Below are 23,217 nucleotides of genomic sequence, written 5' to 3' on the forward strand. Positions count from 1 at the left end.
GAATACTTTCAAAATATTTTATTCAGATTAAAATAACAAAAGACCATGGCTATTCTAGAACCAAGGAAGGGAACCAAAGGGTTAGTTGACCAATTAAGAGACTGAACTATTGAGCTTTCTTTTCACAAAGTCGCATATGCTTGTGTGCGAACGTTTAGTTGAAACCAATTAGAAAGAACCTGTCAAAAGGCATTAGGAATGTCTCTAAGGTTGATGCTGAATTGTGACATGTAACTCATCCCAATTTGCAGCACATCTTGGATCTGTTGGATAGCCTCATTTCTGCTGTTCTAATGTACAAGATAGGGAGGACCTTTACCAATTATGGCCTATCATCGCAGCTTATCAATTTGTCAAAAGTGTAAAAAGAATAACACAGAAATGGACAAGTCTGAAAATAAATAGAAGGCATTGTTAACTGTGGGCCTTTATCAAACACATTCTGTAGGAAAATATATTTCCTGTAAAGAAATATCTCTGATTTGTCCTGCTTTCCTTTCACTGTTTTGCTTTGGTGCAATAACCCAACATTGTCATTGGGTGAATCGTGTTTTGAAATTGCAAACACATTCAACTCATGTACTATAGTTACAAATGCTTATTGGCTGCCTTGAAATGGCCTTCAGCAAATGGAAAGCTCCACCACAAGGTGTAATGAAAATACTTTTTGCATAGTTCTCCTGCAAAGGATTACACTGTACCTCAAAAACAAAGTCATACAATTCATTGCTCAGGTGTTTAAGAAGGAACTGCAGATGCAGGAAAATCGAAGGTAGACAAAAGTGCTGGAGAAACTCAGCGGGTGCAGCAGCATCTATGGAGCGAAGGAAATAGGCAACGTTTCGGGCCAAAGATTGCTCAGGTGACTTGTTGCAATTTTCAACTTGCAGTTAACTGTTTCACTTGAATATAACACTCTTTTATTTAACATTATTTTATAGATCTAATAACATGACAAATGATGAAGTAACATCTATGCTGGATACTGTTTTATCTCAATATTTTGTCCCCTATTCAACATAGAATTCATGGGATCATTCATCAGAGCATCAAACAGCCACGCTAAAACAAAATTTAAATAGGATTTAGTCTTTCTGAAAACTATTGCCACATATATTTTGAAAATATTTAACAAACTTGAAAACTAAAATGCATAGAATCCAAAGTGACAGGAGATTTCCTTAACATTCTCTTAATATGTTTGCCCTCAATAAAAAAAAAAACCTTACATTGTGCAGCAGTGTGAATGCTGCAAGAGAATACACAATACACAGAGGTCTCCTGGGCATGTATTCAACAAAAACTACGGGTTACTTTCCAGACAGATTGTAATCAACTCAAAGATTTGCCCAGAGTCCTTTCAACACTGCTTAACAGAAAAGTGCAGTATTTGTGAGAAACTGGCTGGTGCACCACTTAAACATAATTCAGATAGGAACCTTTGAACAAGCCATGAGGGACTGCAGGAGCAAGTCGCCCCACCAACACAAGCCTCGACTTCTTCAAGGCAAAATATCAGCTCTGCCATACATTTTGCATGCATGTTGTTCCGAAGCTCAGTTTCAAATCTTTACATGGATACAGTGGTTTGGGGAAGAAAAAATAAATCCCGTTGACCAAAATGTGTGTTATTCAAATTTATATCACTCTTTGTCATTGCATGTTAGCCCCTTCCAAAATGCATTTGACCCGCAGCCTGGTGTCAGTCACCAATTCTCCTTGTGTTCCACATAAACAGACTATACAGTGAGCACATGCAAAGGCAATCAGAAACTTAGCGGGACAGAAACCGTGGCAAGCCTCAAGATAACAACAAAAGCAGAAATGAGACAAGACCTCTATTCAAATATATAATACATGGAAGAAATATGTGATAAAACTAAATCATGATGTACTATGAAATTAATCCATTTATTTTCTTATATCAAATAAATTACACAGCAAACTGCCAATAAATTATTATTCTCCCTGTTTATGACACGATTTAAAAAATATATATACATAATTAATCCTTTAACAAAAACACTCCCTTATAACTCATTTACCAGTTTCAAGGCAAGATTGCCCCCAATTACATTACTTCTCATCCCAAGGTTTTAACCTTCTCATCCAATTTAACTTTTACATTTAATCTCAATTATTAATCTTCTCATCCCAAGGTTTTTGCTGCCAACTGCACATCCACAGTCATGCAATAAAGTGTACACAGCATATTAATGCCATTTATATTACAGAGAAAATTAATCAACAACATTTATAAAAGAAACACCTACAACGAAAAAGCTTTCATCCATCAACCTTCCTTTTACCATGTTTAGCACGAAACTTCAAACACTTTACCAGGTCTGACCAAGAATGATAGAATGTGGATTCTTCCATGGAGATTTCTTGCATCAGCTGAACTCAGGAGGAGAAGCAGTGACAGTGACAATGAAGGACACCAAGAGAAACTGCAAGGAAGTAACTTGCTGGGTATTTCAAGGGCCAGTTCCAGCAGTGAACACATAAATCTCAATTGAAAGAGGATTTACCATTTAGAACTTTATCAAACGACTTCCTGATAAATAGTTCAGAGGCAGCCTGGTACTTTTAAAATTCCAAAGCACCAGAGCGTAGGAAATAAAAGCAAACTGTTAATTTGTTATTGGAAGCTCATAGTCAAGTTGTCCAATGAAATGTTATATGCACATCACTGTTAAGAGGTGAGGGAAAAGATTAAAGAAATGAATAGGACACGCCTTTACTCGGCATTTTACGTGGATTCCGAGAAACGTGTGTGCATTTGGGGGGGATTCTGAAGGAATAAGATATTCATGCACATGCAGAGATTCTGAGGAATTCCAGGGGTTAATTAGGGATATTGAGTATGGATTTATGCCTGGCAGATCATGTCTCACACATCTGTTTGAAGTAACCAAGAAGGTTGATGAGGGCAGGGTGGTAGACATAGTCTATATAGACTTCAGCAAGGCCTTTGCTATCATTCCACATGGACTCCTCAGGAAGGTTACATCCCATGGAATTCAGGGAGAGCTAGCTAATTGCATGCCCAATTGGGTTGATGGTAGGAAGCAGAGGGTGATTGTGGAAGGTTGTTTTCTTGGACTGGAGACCCATGACTAGGGGTCATTCGGGGCCCATTATGGTTTGTCATCAATGATTTGGATAAGAATGCACACAGCATGATTAGTAAGTTTGCAATGGGACTAAAATAGGTGGTATCATAGACAGTGATGAAAGTTATCAAAAACTAGTGCAAGATCATGTCCATGTGGATCATGGAGTTTAATTCAGATAAATGTGAGGGATTGCATTTTTGGAAGTCAAACCAGGATAGGACTTTCACAGCGAATGGTAGGGCCATGGAGACCATTGTAGAACAAAGGAATCTAAGAGCACAAGAGCACAGTTCTCTGAAAGTGGCGTCACAGATGGACAGGGCGTGAAGAAGGCTTTTGGCACTGGCCTTTATCAGGAAGGGTTTTGCGTATAGAAGTTGGGGTGTTATGTTGCATTGTACAACAGTTTACAGTTATCTTTTGGTTACCCTGCTAGAGGGAGGATGCCATTAGCAATTGAGGTAGATACAGTAACAACATTTAAAATATATTTGGACAAGTACATGGTTTGGAAAAGTTAAGAGGAATATGGATCAAGCGTGGTCAAATGGGACTAGCTTAGATCAGCATCTTGGTTAGCATGGGCAAAGGTGGGCTGAAGGGCCTGTTTCCAAACTTTAAAATTATTTTTGAAAAATTCTACCAGCGTTCCTCAAAGGGTTAATATAGTCATGGAAGTTGTGCAGTCGGACAAATGCAGCTAATTAAGCAAAAAGATGCAGTGCTTTAGAACATAAAAGTAAGAACAGCTGCTCTTCCCCATGGTGTTGTTTCTAGAGAGAAAAAAACTAAAAAAGCAAGATGAAAGAATCAGGAGAGGCATCAGACTCTTCTTTTTTCTTTTTCCAACTGCTGTGTGCAAACCTTGTGTGCAAACAGGTGGGTAAACTTTAATGGCATTCAGGTTTCGTAAGAGTGTTTCCCTCTATTGTTGAATGGAGTCCAGGAATAGTTTGGGACCACACACACTACACGTAGACACACACATGCATGCACGGACACACACACACAAACTCTTTGCAGGGTTAACAGCTCAAAATGGCGTAAATTATACACACCACTCTGGTCCCGGGAGCAAAACTGCAGGAACTTTTTCGGGGCAATAGTGGGGAGTCGACAGCTGATTTAAAAAGAGTCGGGAGAGTGAAAACTCAATTGGACACATGGCCCTGAACTGCCTGAACCAGAGAGGGAGGTGGGGGAGTAATAGGAAACCCCGACACATAGGAGGGGAAGGGAGAAAGTCAGGGAGAGTTACAAAAAAAAGGTAGCAATTAGCATGCAACTGCTAAAATAAAAACAGCAGTGGAGGAGAGACCGGAAAAATAGAAATGAAAGCTCAGTTAGGAGACAGAAGAAGGACACACAAGTAGGTTCACAGTTAAAAGTAGACAAATTAGTTGTGTAATAACAACTTGAAACGGTTGCAAGTGAAGTCAGCAATAAACCACTCACTACTGCTGTCTGAAGCTATGCTACATTTCTACCAGTAGATGACTGTGTTATTGTAAATCACATTTGGAAACATAAGAATTTGAACATGGCTGCTTCAAAGCTGACTGCAGGAACTTTAAGGTCAATAATTGAACTTGGAGTTACAGTATTTGAAAATTAATACGTTTGTTAATTTTCAAATAACAAAAATAATTTTTCAGAAAAACACTTAAAAATGTCAAAATATGTGTAGACTGTCTTGAAAAGGTACACCAGACAAACTCTCATACCTATTACAACTTTATTATGAGGTCATTCAGCCCATCGACTCCATGCCGGCTCCAAGCTGAGAAATCCCATTCCCCCTCTTATTTCCCTGTGGCTTACTTATGCGTGCTTTAATTCCCTTGATCTTCTCAGAGTGGCCACAGCAACCTCATACCCCCACTTATCTCACCACAACTATTCTATCTCAAACTCCCAGCCCACCTACACCAAGGGTAATTTACATTGGCCAATTAACCTACCAACTAGCACATGTTTGGAATGTGGGAGGAAACTGGAGCATGGATAGGAAAGATATGGAGAGATATTGGCCAAGAGCAGGCAACTAGGACTAGCTCGAAGGGCCTGGTTCCATGCTGTATAGCTCTAAGAATCTCAATGTAACCAGTGGTCACAATATGAACATATAAACTTCATATAGACTTTGGACTATAGAGATTCAGCCTGAAAACAGGCCCTTCAATCCACCGAGTCCGTGCCGACCACCGATCACACCCTGTACACGCATACTATCCTACACACTAGGGCACATCATTCACAATTTATTTTTACCAAAGTTAATTAATTTACAATATCTGTACGTCTTTGGAGTTTGAGATGGAACCGGAGCACCCTGAGAAAACCTATGCGGCCATAGGGACAACATACAAACTCAGTTCAGGCAGTAGTCAGGATCAAATCCAGGACTTTGGCGCTGTAAGGCAGTAACTCTACCGCTGCTCCACCATATTGCCCCAGCACTCGGGTGGCACTCAGAACCAAGATCAAACCAGGGTCCCAGGAGCAGCTGGAATAACTGTTGCATCAGTATGCCGCCTAAGTTTCATCAACTCTTAACTCATTTAAATAGTGCTAAAATCTAAGCATGTGAATAATTGAACTAAGATTGCTCCAAGGCTAATAAAAAATAGACTTTGTTAAAACTAAAATTCACATTTAATAAATTTGTAACACAAAGTTAATGTACAATATTATCATTGGGATTGCATGGTTATTGTGCCACCTTATCACTAATCAAACAACTTTGCTACACAATGTACAAGATGAGCTGAGATAAAACTACTAATTCATAGCATAGCTGTAATAATAATTTTGACACTTCTAATTATTTATCTATTGATTCATGTTGGCACCTAAGGGTTAGAAATTCTTCAAATAGAGAACAGCCTCCTTGAGCCTTGCCAACCATCCAGCACCCACTTTTACACCAATCCTACAATCAATCACATTGTCCTTCCCACATTTCCACCAGCTGCTGCCGAGATTCTACCACACACCTACACACTCGGAGCAATTTACAGTGGCCAGTTCCACCAACCTGCACATTTATTGGAATGTGGGAGGATCCAAAGGAAATCCAGACAGCCACAGAGAGAACGTACAAACTTTACAAAGATAAATATCGGTCAGGATTGAACCTGGATCGCTGGAACTGTGAGGGAGTTAGGATAAGCTTGGAAACTGTAGACCAGTGGGTTTAACTTCAGTAGTGTACAAGCTCCAGAAACGATAATCAGGAACAATATAGAAGATACTTGGGCCAGTGTAATTTGACTAGAGAAAACCAGCAGAGACGTGTTAAAGACAAATTCTGTGTAACTAATGTGGTAGAATTTATAATGGAGTAAGAGAAAGGATCGATGAAGGAAATGTGTTTGAGGTGGAATATAGGGATTTCCAATAGACATCTGATAATGTGCCACACAATAGGATCGTCAACAAAATTAGATATGGAATAAGTCATACTATGGCAACATGAATGGAAAATTGGTGCCATAACAGAAAACAGTGACGTTGTGAAGGTTATTTTCTGGATTGACGGAAAGTGTACATGTGGAGTTCTCCGGAACCATTGCTTTTAATTCCAGGCTTTAGATTTTAGACATACAGTGCGGAAACAGGCCATTCGGCCCACTGAGTCCGCGCCGACCAGTGATCACTGTATACACCAACACTATTCTACATACTAGAGATAATTTTACTATTTTACCAAAGACAATTAACTTACAAACCTGTACATCTGTGGAGTATGGGAGGAAACTGGAGCATCCAGAGAAAACCTATGTGGTCACAGGGAGAATGTACAAACTTCCTATAGACAGCACCCATTGACAGGATTGAACCCGGGTCTTTGGTGCTGTAAGGCAGCAACTTTATCGCTGCGCCACTGTGCCGCCCCTAAATTTTCTGAATATACATTTATGATTTTGACTTATGCATAGAGGACACAATTCCCAAGTTTGCCAATGGCATAAAAGTTAAAGGCAAAGGGTACTGTGAGGAGCATAGCAATCAACTTCAAGAAGATATAGTCAGGCTGGTGGAATAGGTGGGTAGAAGGCAGATGAAATTCAACACTGCAATATATTTGGTAGGAAGAGTGAGAGGAAGTAATATAAATTGGAGAATTACAGGAGCATAGAAATCTGGGAAAATATATATGCACAGTTCATTTAAATTGGCAGGGTAGATTGAGAAAGTGGTTACAAAACCATATTGGGTCTGGGGTTTATAAACAAACACAGAGTATGAGAGTTCGTTTTTGAGTCATGAAAAAAATTAAGTCAACATCCAAAAACGGAGTACGGTGGCACACCTTGGGAAATTAATGAGGGCTTCGGAGAGAGTGTGCAAGAGATTTTCTATAGTAATTGCAGGATGTAAGAAGGATTGTGGTGGTATCGATAGACAATTAGCTGAGTAATAGGAGGTAGACAAGTTTAGCTTGACAGCACCATCTAATCTACCATCAAGAAGGACATGGGTAATAGGCACATGAAAGCCTCATCATAGCTAGTTTGCCTCCAAGTCACACTGCATCCTCATTTGGAAACATATCAGCATCCTTCAACATCTCTGAATGGTGGAATTCCTTAATCAAAAGCATTGTGGAAGTGCCTTCCTCAGATGGTTACTGCAGTGGTTCATGAAGGCAGCTCATAACAAGGACAATTTGGACGGGCAATAAATGCTGACTTTGAGAGCAGTGCCTAGACCATGATTTTTTTGTTTTATAACGAGGGACTTTCTTATGTGTACAGAAAGGAGGCCGGGATTGTTCTCATTGGAACAGAGGTGTCTGCGAGGAGGTTGCAGAATGGTGCAGCTGATATAGAGCTGCTGCCTCATAGCACTTGAGATCTGGATTCGATCCTGACCTCAGGTTCTGTCAGTGTGGAGTTTGCCCGTTCTCGCAGTGACCTCGTGGGTTTCCTCTGGATGCTCCAGTTTCCTCCTATATCCCAAAAATGTACAGGCTTTTAGGCTAATTGGCCTCTGTATATTTTGCCTAAGGTGTAGAGAGTGGGTGAGAAAGTGGGATAACATAGAACTAGTGTCTACAGGTGATTTATGGTTTGGCATAATCTCAGTGGGCTGAGGGGCTTGTTTCCATGCTCTGTCTCTAAACTAAACTAAACTAAACTAAACTAAATATATGTCAAATCATGAAGGGTACAAGCAGAGTAGGCAGGGAGAAGCTGTTCCTATTGGTGGAGGAGGTCAAGGGCCAAGGGATGCAGAACCAAGGTGACTGGCAAGAGATCCACAAATGACCTGAGGTTCCCTTACACAGTGATCAGGATTGGCATGCATTGCCTGAGGTTTGGGTGGAGGGAGATTGGGTGGGGGGGGATCAAAAGGGAGCTGGATAAGTATCGGAAGGAATCCTGTGGAGAGGGGGCGGAGGAATGAGACTAATTGGATCACGTGCATGATGCCAGTATGTTTTTGATGGACTGAAAGGCCTCCTCCAAGCTGTGACTGTTCTGTTATATACTCGCTGTGCCCGGCCATTGTAATCCACTCTATGCTCCTTGTTTTCACAGTTGCAACAAGGACACCCTCTGGTGTCCTCCCGCAGCCTGGAATAACGGTGGCAATGGCAAGAGATGGAATCTGCAGCAGGAAACCAGTTAAAGGTTTTAATGGGGCTTGAAAACTTACATCTTCAAATATTTAGATAACCTATAATTTTCTGCCTCTCCCATATGTACTTGAAACCAGGGCAATCTTGGGCAACTGTGCAATCAATAAATGTTAAACAATACAAGGAGTAACTGGAACCAAGAGAATGACAATTCACCAATGGAGCGTATTGATTTCAAGGATTCTCTGCTCACATGTTCAAAATAATGAAATCAGTTCTCAAATATAAAACCAGGAGCAATCATTAGTCTGCAACGCATCTCTATTTGCAAACCCAAATTACACAAATAAGGCTTTGTCTTAATTCAACTAATACAATGCAAAAACCTGAAAATGTTCTGCCCTCTAATAGACAACCAGCAAAATATATCCGCAAATGAAAATGACTGACGATTTCCATGACAATATTTACAGTGCAACGGAGAAGCTGATTGAATGCATAATGTCAATGTAGATGGTTTTACATACACAACATATGTGCAATTGAAACTGGCACTAGGATGGGAATGACACCAGAACAGACTATAGGACATAGGAGCAGAATGAGGCCATTCAGTCCACATCGAGTCTACACCATTATTCTATCACGGCTGATCAGTTAGGGAGATGAAGTTAGAGAGAGAACAGGCAAAACATTTCCAGGAATTTTGAGCCTTTGACGGAGTTAAGTTGATCTAAAACATTTTACAGCCAATTAAGTAGTAATGGAGTGTGACCATGCACTTCATAGATGGAGCATAGTAACCAATTTGAGCACAGTAGGTACCTTGAACAATATTATAACGGTCAGGATAATCTTGTTTTGCTGATGGTGACTGAGGGATAAACATTAAACAGGAAAAAAAAGAACAATCTCCTAAAGGTTCTTGGATGGTGCTGGGGGATCTTCTGCATTCATCTGAGAACCTTGATTTAATGGAACCTTGATTTAATATCCCTTATGAAGAATTGACATGGGTTTGGAACAAGCTACCAATGCATTCTGAATGAGTAAAATAAGAGGGGCAATGTATACAGTTATTCTGACATCTCCACTAAAAAAGATTATGCAGAGGCTTGAGACATTAGGGATACAGCACGGAAACATGCCCTTTGGCCCATCGAGTCCAAACCGACCAACGATCACCCCATATACTCGTACTATCGTACACACGAGGGCCAATTTACATTTTACCAAAGCCAATTAACCTACAAACCTGTACTTCTTTCAAATATGGGAGCAGCCGGAGAAAACCCACATGGTCACAGGGAGAACGTGCAAACTCCATACAGACAGCATCCATAGTCTGGTTCAAACCCGGATCTCTGGCGCTGTAAGGCAGCAATACTACCGTCGCCCCACTGTGTCGCCCTCAGTGAGGATATGATAATGTGGGAAGATGTGAGACAAATGGATATTATGAAGATTGTGCATTTATAATTAAACGTCGACCAAATTCTATGAAGTACAGCAGCAAAGAGTTTGGATCTAACAGAGAAATGGTGTTTGTTACAAGGTAAAGTTAACAAGAACGGTCACTTTGGAAATAAGGGTTTAGTGGAGTCAAGAATATCATTATCGTTGGGTGGCACAGTGGCGCAGTGGTAAAGTTGCTACCTTACAGCGCCAGAGATACAGGTTCTATCCAGACTACAGGGGCTGTCTGTATGGAGTTTGTACGTTCTCCCTGTGACTATGCATTTTTTTCCGGGTGCTCTGGTTCCCTCCCACACTCCAAAGATGTGCGGGTTTGTAGGTTAATTGACTTCTGTAAATTGTCCCTAGTGTGTAAGATAGAACTAGTGTATGGGTGATTGCTGTTTGGTGTGGATTCGATAGGCCGAAGGGCCTGTTTCCTTGCAGTATTTCTAAACTAAACTAAAAGTAGCTAGTCTGTAGTAAAACCATCTCCGTTAACCTTTGTTTTATTTTTGCTTTGTGTGTTCTCCATTTCTAACTCTTACCTTCCACCCAAAGCTGCTCGATATCCGTCTCAATGCTTGCAACTCTCAGGCCAACTGCAAAAGCTCCAAAGACCAAGAGACCAATGAAGAGGAACTTGCCACAGTGCTGCTGGATGGTGCAGCCCAGTCTGAAGAGTTTGGCCTGGAAATGGGCTCGGAGCCACAGTGGAGCCCGGCGCCCTTCTGCCTTACCCTAGGGTAAAAAGACAAGAGCATTAGACCAGGCAGATTTTGGGAGGGAACATGCAAATGGTGGCTGGAAGGAACAAGAGAAGGGCAATGGACAGGCAATGAGACTGCAGGAACTTGAAATGGGTGGAATGATAGAATACAAATAATGGAAGGATGACAAGAGAGAAGCAGTGAGAACGTGGGTGGAGGGGAGGGGGGAAATTAATTTAAGGTGGGAGAGAAAATGGAATTGCAAACTTTACATCTGTAAAGATGAAATAGATAAAGGCAAGGGGAGGTGGGACAAGGGTAAAGAGAAGTAGAGGAAATGGAAAGTAAGAGAGAGCAAAGCTACGGAGATAACATAAGAAACAAAGGTGAGAGGGATCTGGGCATTTTTTAGGGGGAAAAAGCAGAGAAAACAAAGAGCAGGAGGAGAGGAACAGAAAAATGAAGACAGAGATAGGATAATGGTGAGAAACCAGTGTAGACAAGGAAAAACATGGACCAGAAACAAGGAAAGAAAGTTTCCGAATGGACAACTGGAAAAAAATAAACATAGAATGGAACAGTTACTATTAATAAAGAATCTGGTTTGTAAATCATGAAAGAAAATCATAACGAAGAAGCAGAAAATTCTTGGCGGTAAGATTGAAGCTGAAAAGATCTAACGTGGATCAGTCTCCCACATTAACGTGGATGAACAGTTCTAACGCCATCACTTTATGCCGTATGCATCATTTGGCTTTTTTTTTAATACTTTCCCTTCATTATCTCATTCTGCTTTTCTTTTCCTTGTTTTCAGATTTACTCCTTCAACATTTTCCACAACACCTTTCCTTTCCGATCTCCCATTTATTTTCATTCCATAACTCTCCTCCATTCTCGCTTCTCCCTCCATCTCCTTATTTTGCTGTTGTTATATCTCTGCCATAAAAAGCAATTTTAGTCAGGTTCCCATTTTTCAATGTTTGATCCTTTCCTGCATCCTTTGCCACTCAGTATTCGCCATCTGGCCGGTCCCACCACCACCTCACTCCCACTTCTCCCAATCAGCCTTGACATCCCTATTGCCCACTCTACACATTAGTTCTGAGCATTTTGCTCACGTATAGTTGCTTCTCCTTCCCGTCAACTCTGGTCAAATGTTCATTAGCGGCACTCAAGACTCGCCAACCTCCTCCCCACAACCCCCCCCCCCCCCCCCACCGACTCCGCAAGAAAGATCGACCATTCGCCTCTCCCTCCCTTCCCAACCAGAAATTCAACGCAGACTGTCACATATTTCTGCCAGTAGCTGCCTCCTATTTAGATCAATTTAAAAATCCCGACAGTCTTCCATGCTTTCCACAAGTTCAGCGATCACGGCGCCAGACTTAAAATAAGAAGCACCCTGGACCCTAACATCACGTCCAGTGGCACAACGCAAGGATAACGGCGTGTTGGGGGCAGACAGAAGCACACACACACACACACACACACATGCACACACACCTGTATGTATACATTTCCTCACTCGTACACCCTGGTCCACACACATATCTCAAAGGTGGGCACAGACAGAATGCGAGCACTAAACATTACCCCACTCACACGGACCCTAGACCCAGTGTTCACCAACAATCTACACTTACTGTTACAGGGAAACACGGCTTTATCAAATAACCCTATCCCAGGCTCTGGAGCGGAGGCACTTTCTGAAATTATGGACAACTTTTGTTATAGTTACTTGCAAAACACCCGAAGACTCTTTCTTTTGCTGGGAGACACGCAGTTTCTAAATAAGAGAAAACAATCTAACATTAAACACGCGTTTGCCTCAGAAATACCCCCCAGCTCGGTATCTTATTCTTATTAACACGGCAGTTTCAAAAACAACTTCCAGAAGTCCTGCCGACTTCCTGGTGTTATCAGCGTCTCTTATTGCACAGGGGGAGGTGGGGGTGGGGAGAGAGTTAGCAAGTACAATATTCTTTTTTTTTTGCACCTTGGAGATTTGCTTCAATGCGAAGGCAGCGTGGCAGTAACTAGGTCTCTGCTGCAGATCCAAGCAAACGGCCGGGGCTCGGTGGCTGTACCGCGGGGGCAAGGCTCCATCGTTCCGGGCAAGGTCAGAAACCGAAGTCATGTCGCTGGAAACCAGTCGCCGATCGTTTGGTTCAACAACAACAACAACAGCAATAATTCCCCAAAAGTGACAAGAAAACCAGCTGGAGAGTCCCTAGTCTCTTCCTGAGCGAAAGCCTGATATTTCCATTCCAACATTTCGCGCAGAAATCCTTGAGGATCTTGACTCTACACCCACGTGTAGTTTCTCTCTCTCTCTCTCTCTCTCTCTCTCGCTCGCTCGCTCGCTCCTTTTTACTCGTCCTTCTAACACCACGGAATGAAAAAATATATACTCTTTCAGCTCAATCTTTACTTCTGTTCCCGATCTCAGGCATCCAACATTTGGAGAGAAAAACCCGCCTACAGCCCATCAAAAGGAGTTGATGGAAAGTCCTCTCTACCGGATTCCCATTGGCTAAGGAAGAAGCAAATTACTTAGCAAACATCTACTATTATTAGCTGCTAAGCAACAGCTCACCAAAGTGGATAGACCACCCATGTTGTAGAAGCATCAATGGGAGGTAGCGAAAACTTCTGCACACAAGATCTCCGCGGATCTTTCCAAGCCCTTGAATATTTTCTGTTTAAAAAAAAAACTAGTTTCCCAACTGATACACGAAACTGACAGCTAAATAGGATCGTATATAGTTTAGATATGTGTTTACATAAAGGTCTTTGTCCCGGCGAAATAAAGTTTGTTAGAGTTTTTGAAACTTAAAAAAAATGAAAGTAGTGGGAACGCTAGTTCCCGTTCTCTCTCACACGCACGCACACACACAGAGCCACACATAAGTCTGTGTATGTGTATTTATATTAGGTATGTAAGTATGTATGTATATATAAAACGTCGTCAATTGCCTCGTGAGGTACCCGGGCCCCTTTAACCCTACAAACGCAGGGGAGGTCCCAGTTGAATTCTGGAGACTGCATAAATAAACCAAGGGCAACTACAGTGCCCTCCATAATGTTTGGGACAAAGACCCATCATTTCTTTATTTGCCTCTGACTCCACAATTTGAAATTTGTAATAGAAAAATAAAAATCACATGTGGTTAAACTGCACAATGTCAGATTTTATTAAAGGGTATTTTTACACATTTTGGGTTCACCATGTAGAAATTACAGCTGTGTTTATACATAGTTCCCCCATTTCAGGGCACCATAATGTTTGGGACACATAGTTTCACAGGTGTTTGTAATTGCTCAGGTGTGTTTAAGTGCCTCCTTAATGCAGGTATAAGAGAGCTCTCAGCATCAAGCCTTTCCTCCAGTCTTTCCACCATCCTTCGAAACTTCTATTGCTGTTTATCAACATGAGGACCAAAGTTTTGCCAATGAAAGTCAAATAAGCCATTATGAGACTGAGAAACAAGAAGACAATTGTTAGAGACATCAGCCAAACCTTAAGCTTACCAACATCAACTGTTTGGAACATCATTAAGAAGAAAGAGAGCACTGGTGAGCTTACTAATTGCAAAGGGACTGGCAGGCCATGGAAGCCCTTCACAGCTGATGACAGAAGAATTATCTCTATTATAAAGAAAAATCCCCAAACACCTAGGTGTCAGATGAGAAACACTCTTCAGGAGTCAGGTGTGGATTTGTCAATGACCATTGTCCACAGAAGATTTCATGAACAGAAATACAGAGGCTACACTGCAAGATGCAAACCACTGGTTAGCCGCAAAAATAGAATGGCCAGGTTACAGCTTGCCAATAAGTACTTGACAGAGGAACCACAGTTCTGGAAAAAGGTCTTGTGGACAGATGAGATGAAGATTAACTTATATCAGAGTGATGGCAAGAGCAAAGTATGGAGGAGAGAAGGAACTGCCCAAGATCCAAAGTATACTACCACATCTGTGAAACATGATGGTGGGGATGTTATGGCCTTGGCATGTATGACGGTTGAAGGTACTGGCTCACTTATCTTCATTGATGATACAACTGCTGATGGTAGTCGCATAATGAATTCTGAAGTGTATAGACACATCCTATCTGCTCAAGTTCAAACAAATGCCTCAAAACTCATTGGCCGGCAGTTCATTCTACAGCAAGACAATGATCCCAAACACACTGCTAAAGCAACAAAGAAGTTTTACAAAGCTAAAAAATGATAAATTCTTGAGTGGTCAAGTCAATCACCCAATCTGAACCCAATTGAGCATGCCTTTTATATGCTGAAGAGAAAACTGAAGGGGACTAGCTCCCAAAACAAGCATAAGCTAAAGATGGCTGCAATACAGGCCTGGCAGAGCATCACCGGAGAAGACACCCAATAACTGGTGATGTCCATGAATCGCAGACTTCAAGCAGTCATTACATGCAAAGGATATGCAACAAAATACTAAACATGACTACTCTCATTTACATGACATTGTTGTGTCCCAAACATTATGGTGCCCTGAAATGGGAAGACTATGTATAAACACTGTTGTAATTTCTACATGGTCAAACCAAAATGTATAAAATGGCCTTTATTAAAATCTGACAATGTGCACTTTACCCACATGTGATTTTTTTCTATTACAGTGTGGAGTACAGAGGCAAATACATAAATGATTGGTCTTTGTGGAGGACACAGTAGATCTGAATAAATGTTCTCCAGAAATCTGTGTTAATAAAGTGTTGCGAAAATGAATGAGGGGAACGTGTAGTGAAACTGCATCCAATCACTCTCAAGGCTGAGGAGCTGAATATTGCATCGCCTGAGGAATAAAAAAAGATGATAACGCGGAGGGGGGGGGGGGGGGGGGGGGGGCGACGTTAGGGATTGCAACAATGTAATTAAAACAATTAAATAGCATATGCAAGTGTAATTCGTTGTCTTTTTTGAGGCGCTGTTATAACTAAAGAGAACCACCCCCGATATTATGATCCAACCCGGGTTTCAGATTGTACAAATACAGCAGGGAGAGCTGGGTTTAAAAAAAAATCGGCGTTAAAGATCCTCAAACCAGGTGGGGAAGCAGTCGGAATTTTTGACTTGGGGTTTTATAATTAGACTTACACGGGTGTGCGCTAATATATTTTTTTACATAAATGTGCGCGTTGTGTTTGACTTCAGAAAATGTTGTTTGCGTTGCAGTCGGCAGCTGCAGCATGTTTTTCCTTCCCTGAAGGTTGTTTACCAAGCGGCTAAAATCCTGTGGAAACCCTGACTACCTCCTTCCACAAAAGCATGTGTATATGTTAACATTACTAGTGTCCAACATTACCTTAAAGGACACACAGCATGCCACCCACCAGCACTGATGGGATTAATTATGATAATTTATTTCTTTTCCCCTTTGTCGATCTAATGAATGGTCTTCTTTAAGATTTTTAACGTCTTTTGTTTGTCTTTTAAGGATGTATTGTAGGATTGCAGATAGCAGGTGGTTATTCCAAACCCGCCTTTGTCTTCGTTGGGGGCTCGACGGAGCTTCGGCCGGACGTGGGGTTACTTCTAAACTTGCTTCAGTACAATCCACGGCCGTGTTAAAGTGTAGCCGCAGAAGGGGCAGTGTTGTAAAATCTTGTCCTCCGTCGGTCTGTTTCACACACCCCGTTAAATTGTGTTCTTTTCTTCACCCCTACCCACCACCCCCCAACATATAATCGCCATTCAGTGAAGTATTTTACAACGCGATGTATGCGTGCAACAGTCCTGCCAACAGTCCTCGATATTTCACGACTCTTCGCCCTTATGTTACCATCAGCCCCTTGAAAATCGCTGCTTTGAATAGCGTATAATGTTGGGCTGCTTGCATTATTCCAATAAAACTTAAAATCCAAGCAATGGGTTTCCTATTTTTTGCTTCCCCTCTCCCCCCCCCCTCCCCTTTCACCTCGCACACTGCATTATATTAAAGAAAGCTGTAGGCAGCTACAAGTTTAACAGAGACATATAAAGTACACGCGTTGTCCCGCTCCGAATGGTGTCCAATTAACCTTTATAATAAATGTGAGACCCAGACGGAGCTCAACCGCACAGTCGCCCGTTTGTGTGTGTGGCTGAGAGGCAAGGGGAAGGACTCGGCTATTCAGCGCCCTCTGCGGGGCACTGCTGGAGGCAAGCGAGGCAACGACACCACGACCCACGGAGATGGATGGTCCCAGCGGAGCGGCTGCAGCGAGTCATTCCTCACAAACTGCACGTGTTACGTGCTCATTTCCAGACTTGAACTGTGCTGGCGGAATATCAGATTGGATTGCAGCGAAGTGATCGATAAAAGGGGTTGACGGAACCAAATTGGGAATGCACTTTATGAGGAAGTAGGGCACAAAGTGCTGGAGTAACTCAGCAGGTCAGGTAGCATCTCTGGAGAACATGGATAGGTGACGTTTCGGGTCGAGATCGAAACATCACCTATTTTTGTGTTTTTGTGTATCAACCTGCATCTGCAGTTCCTTGTTTCTACATGCGCCGTAAGAGTGTACGAAGCTGGTGCGAAGGAGGGTTAGGGGAGAGTAGACTGGGAGTATTGGGGTCAAATAGGAGGGCACATCATCCGAGGACGTACACACCATTGAGGATAAATGGGGATACTGTGGATAGGGTGAGCTGTTTTAAATATCTGGGAGTCCACATCTCTGAGGATATGACATGGACATCACACGCCGCAGCACTCGTGAGTAAGGCAAGGCAGCGCCTTTACCACCTCAGGCAATTGAGGAAATTCAGAGTGTCTCCGAGGATCCTCCAGTGCTTCTACTCAGCGGCTGTGGAAAGCATCTTGTCCGGAAATATTACCATCTGGTTTGGGAAGTGCTCTGCCCAGGACAAGAAGGCTCTGCAGAGAGTCGTGCGTTCGGCCGAACGCACTATGGTAACTTCACTCGCCCCCCTGCAGGAACTATACATCAGGAGATGCAACTCCAGAGCCAATAAAATCATGGGAGACCCCTTCCACCCCTGCAACGGACTGTTCCAGCTGCTATGGTTAGGCAAACGCCTCCGTTGCCATGCTGTGAGAACGGAGAGGTTGAGAAGGAGTTTCTTCCCAGAGGCCATTTGGACTGTAAACTCCTATCTCACCAGGGACTAACTTTACTGAACGTTTTTCCTTCCGCCCACAATATTTAATATGTAAAAAGAATATGTGATTCTGTTTGTAGTTTGTTTGGTTGTTTGTTTGTTTGTCTTTTTGCACAAAGTCCGCGAGCATTGCCACTTTTCATTTCACTGCACATCTCGTATGTGTATGTGACGAATAAACTTGACTTGACTTGAAATAGTAGGTTGGGAAAGTTAGCCAATGAAAAAGGAGAAGTCGAACAGGAGACGGAAAATTACGGTGGGTCGCTCCGATGGAGAGGTCTGGCCAGTGCATTCAATAATTGAACCTTAAACCCAGCTACGTTTAACAGAGACAGATAAACCACTCAAGTCGCCAGGATAAGATTGACAGGATAAGATTGAATTAATTTAAAGATGCAAGATGGAAACAGGCCCTCTGGCCCACTGAGTCCACGCCGATCACCGATCACCCCTACACACTAGTTCTATGTTATTCCCTCTTTTGCTTCAACTCCCTCACAAGGGACAATTTACCTACAAACCCGCACGTCTTTGGGACATGAGAGGAAACCAAAGCATCTGGAGGAACCCTATGCAGTCAATGGGAGAACGTGCAAACTCCACACGGACAGCACCCTGAGGTCAGGATGGCCTTGTGAGGCAGCAGCTCTTCCAGCTACTCCACTGTGTTAATGGAGGGGTTACCAGGGTGGAGCGAAAGAATCCCTTGAAAAACATGATGCCACTGGGTCTAAATAATAGAGCTCCCCATGATAACAAGTGGGAGCAGCTTCTACAGAAGGAGAAAGGTTGGGCAATGAGGCAGCTCACCACTATCTTCTACAATACAAATTTATACAAATTTATTGTCATTTGAGCTTCTGGAGACTTCTCAAGCGAGATTAGGGATGGTCAATAAATGCCCCAGCGAGACCTACAACCCCCAAAAATGAATTTCCCAAATGGTTGTAAGGGCACGGGTTGTTGGCATTGTCAGTTAAGATGGAGCACTGTTGAAAGGTTTAAGGGAGTAAATTGGGTCTAGCAGGAATCTATAAATATTGAGGCCAAATGGCTGACTGGATTGTTAATGGGATGGTGCCCCACATTCTTGGGAAGGGATGTAGATGTTGTATGCTCCTGCTACAGTAGAAATTCTGGAGACTTGTCAAGCCTCATTTATTACAATTAACAATCACTAAAATTGTTTAAAAATCTAATCTATTTTGAATTATGCCTTTCTAACAAATAAACAGTTCCATATGTTTTAATATGTTGGCAATCTGCTCATTCTTACCAATCAAACTCTGTTCCTTCCTGACACTTAAAGCTAAAGCTGGAAAGACTGGAAAGACATGGAACTCCAGAACAGGATAATGTGAACACATTCACATTGGAGTATAAACAAGGTGTATAATACTATACAGAACTTATTTATAATTATGCATTTGATATTTGATATTTTATTTAAAAATGAGGGTACTTTTGCAATTGTTTTGATTAGGCTGAGTGCGTTACCTCAGTATGTTCCAAATGGTATTCCACAAGGAGAGCTTCCGAGAGGCGCCGTGGAACATAGACAATAGGTGCAGGACTAGGCCATTTGGTACTTCGAGTCAGCACCGCCATTCAATATGATCATGGTTGACCATCCACAATCAGTACCTCGTTCCTTCTTTTTCCCCATATCCCCTGGTTCCTTTAGCCCCAAGAGCTAAATCTAACTCTCTCTTGAAAACATCCAGTGAATTGGCCTCCACTGCCATCTGTGGCAGAGAATTACCCAGATTCACAACTCTCTGGGTGAAATAGTTTTTCCTCATCTCAGTCCTAAATGGCCTACCCCTTAAAACTGTGACCCCTGGTTTTGGACTCCCCCAACATCGGGAACAATTTTCCTGCATCCAGCCTGTCCAATCCTTTAAGAATTTTATATGTCTCTGTAAGAACTGTCCAAGTACAAGTGCTACATTTTACAAGGGCAATTTAAAAAAAATTGTTTCCTCCATTCTCCCCTTGTGACGGCATAGTCTCTTTGGTCCTCCCTTCTGTGGTGTTCAAACTTAAAGTTGGTTACAAATCCCCATTTGTACATTTTGTTTTTCACTCATTCTGCTCTTGCTATATTGTATGCTGTGCCTGACAGTCCTGTTAGGTGAAACATAACCTTTAAAAGGCCGAGGCATCACCCTTAAGGTAAATTTAGCTTTAAACAAACACCATTAATCCATCACTGAGAAAGCCTATTTCCATTAATCACACCGTAATGTTTATGTGCGTCTTATTGGAAACAACTGTCTAGTCATAAAGTTTCATCATTTTTAATTTGTTTCCCATGACAGGTTTGCACCATTGTCTAAATGGTGTTTAAATTCTCACTAAAAAAATGTAAAAGATGAAATAATCTACACGGTGGCACAGCAGTAATTTCTCCCCATGACCTTGTGGGTTTTCCCCAGGTCCTCCAGTTTCCTCCCAAACTCCAAAGACATACATGTTTGTAGGTTAATTGACCTCGGTAAAGATTATAAATGGTCCCTAGTATGTAGGACAGTGTTAGTGTACAGGGATTGCTGGTTGACGTAGGTTCGATGGGCCGGCGGGACTGTTCCCGTGCTGTATCTTTAACTAAACTAAACCTGTCAGATATTTAGACACAACAATATGTGGAAGATGATGATAGAATGATACAGCACAGAAACAGGATATTTTGGCCCAATATGTACTTGTTGAATGTAATGCCTATCTACTCTAATTCAATTTGCCTGCATTAGGCCCTTATTCCTTTACACTTTTCCAAACTAATGGAGCCTGGGGTGCCGCTCCCAGTGGCCAAGCATTCGGAACAGATGCAACTCAGGCCCAGTGCCACTGCCAGGCCAACGTGCCTTTATGTCCAAGTTTAGACTCCAACATACTTTTAAAATTTGGACTTGAAGCGTACAAAATAGCACCTGAAACGTGCCGACTCTTGTGTGCTGAATCAGTATGGACTACTATCTTACACTTTTATACTTAGTATGACTGTGCCTATTGTGTAGTAGGATTGTCACTGAACTATATGCCGTATATCCACCACCTCCTCTGGCAGCTCGTTCCATATACATACCACTTTCAGTGTGAAAGTCTTACCCTTCAAATGTCCTTTAAATTTCTCCCCTTACCTTAAACGTACCTTCCACTTCTATCCTGGGAAAAAACTCTGACCACACTCTATCTATGTCTCTTATAAACCGCTCTAAGGTCACACTTCAACCCTCTATGTAAATAAACCAAGCCTATCAAGTCTCTGCTTATAGCTACAGCTGTCCTTTTCAGGCAACATCCTGGTGAATCTCTCCTGCATTTTCTCCTTTGTAGCCTTTCATTAGTGTGGTGACCAGATCTGCGCACAATACTTTTAAGTGTGGTCATAGAGTCGTACAACATGGAAACAGTTTATTCTGCTCAACTTGCCCACACCGACCAACATGCCCCATCTATACTAGTCCCACTTGCCTACATTTGGCCCATATCCCTCTAAACTTGTCCATTCCATGTACTTGTCCAAATGGCTAATCAATGTTTTGTACAACTGGAAAATGAGTCAAGGTAGCTCCAAAGAAATTGTAAATTGTGATTAAATATACCTCTTCCTATTGCTCCTAACTTTGTGTTGTGAATCCTATGCATTTTATGAGTGCGACATTTCTTTCTGTTTGCTGTCATTTCTGGGTGCAACATGAGTCCATCAGCTTCCACTGCGTTTGTATGGCAATATTTTCACTCACTCGGCCTCTGTCAAGTATAGCATTAAACATGAAGAGCAATAGAAAAGAGTTTGATAAGTACAGAGTAATACATACAGAGGAGGGATTTCAAGGCTGAAGGCTTAAGGAAACAGAATCAGCAAATGTTTGTGTTCTTCAAGATGAAGGAGTTTCATGCTGGGTGGAAGGGGTCAATTCCCTTAATAATTTTCAACCAAAGCCTCAAAGGAACATCCCCTACAGTGCCAGTGCAATAGTTCTATTTCACACATCTGTCATTCTTGTGGCTTCGCTGAGTAACACTGGTAATTGATGCCAAACAGAGCTTAACTATGGGCACTTAGGTCTATGGACCAGTGCCCACTAGGTCTGAAACGGCCTCAGCCTCATTTAGCTAACAATCACTTGCAGGCCAGAGAGATTATCATCCGTCAGTCTGGGGTCGATTATAGCCCAAACCCTAGAGATGAAAGGGCAATTAAAAAAAAAAGACAAAAAAAAAAAATAAAGTAGAGAATTAATAGCGATTCCTGCAAAGTGAAACATGACTTTTCATAGATGGAGGCATGAAAACCTTGTGGTAAATTATGTTTTAAACAAACACTATCAATCCAACACTGACAAATGTTCCCTTAAGATTGCACTTTCATGTAATTACATCAATAATAAATGGTGCTTTGCGAAAAGAATAATGAGGTGCAATACATTTAAAAAGTTATAGTTCTCTCATGTTAAATTTGTTTTCCTCTCTTTAGGTACTTTCCCATTATTACAGTGTGATGAATCGTTTTTTGATGCTGCTGTTGTGTTATTCTTGGGCTGGCATTGCATCTAATTCAGATTAGAAACATAGAAAATAGGTGCAGGAGTAGGCCATTCGGCTCTTCGAGCCAGCACCGCCATTCAATATGATCATGGCTGATCATCCAAAATCAGTACCCCGTTCCTGCTTTCTCCCCATATCCTTTGATTCCGTTAGCATTAAGAGCTATATCCAACTCTCTCTTGCAAACATCCAGTGAATTGAACTCTACTGCCTTCTGTGGCGGAGAATTCCACAAATTCACAACTCTCTGGGTGAAAATTCCACAAATTCACAATTCTCTGGGCGACTCTTCTCTGCTCTTGCCTCTGAGGAAAGGCTGTTCTTTTACTCTCTGTCCCTTTCCGACAGTGAAGATCAGAGAAATTGTTAATTGTAATCTATACCTTAGCATGATCCCACAGAATTCTATGGGGCATTAATATTTCAGTGGTAGACGCAAAATGCTGGAGTAACTCTGGAGAGAAGGAATGGGTGACATTTTGGGTCGAGACCTTTCTTCAGTCTCGACCCGAAACGTCACCCATTCCTTACTCCAGCCTGAGTTACTCCAGGATTTTGTGTCTACCTTCCATTTAAACCAGCATTTGCAGTTCTTTCCTACACATTCATATTTCAGTTCTCTACATCACCAGTCTTGCATTGAAATTATTT

General features: G+C 41.9%; 1 protein-coding gene across 2 annotated transcripts in view; it reads right to left on the reverse strand.

Annotated features, from left to right (window-relative positions):
* ptch2 (patched 2) overlaps window positions 1–22,905 on the reverse strand; it is a 121,842-nt gene extending 98,937 nt beyond the window's left edge. The window contains exons 1-3 of one of the 2 annotated variants that reach the window (XM_033028738.1): window positions 22,895–22,905; window positions 12,868–13,237; window positions 10,710–10,902 (exon numbers count right to left, since the gene is read on the reverse strand). In XM_033028738.1, coding sequence (XP_032884629.1) covers window positions 10,710–10,902; window positions 12,868–13,008 — 334 coding nt within the window. In that variant the 5' untranslated portion in view covers window positions 13,009–13,237; window positions 22,895–22,905. Of the gene's footprint in view, window positions 1–10,709; window positions 10,903–12,867; window positions 13,752–22,894 lie in introns of those variants that run through there. The other variant, XM_033028737.1, reaches the window with a different exon arrangement.
* Window positions 22,906–23,217: the final 312 nt, after the last annotated feature.

Source organism: Amblyraja radiata, chromosome 10 (assembly GCF_010909765.2).
Source record: "Amblyraja radiata isolate CabotCenter1 chromosome 10, sAmbRad1.1.pri, whole genome shotgun sequence".
Classification (NCBI taxonomy): domain Eukaryota; kingdom Metazoa; phylum Chordata; class Chondrichthyes; order Rajiformes; family Rajidae; genus Amblyraja; species Amblyraja radiata.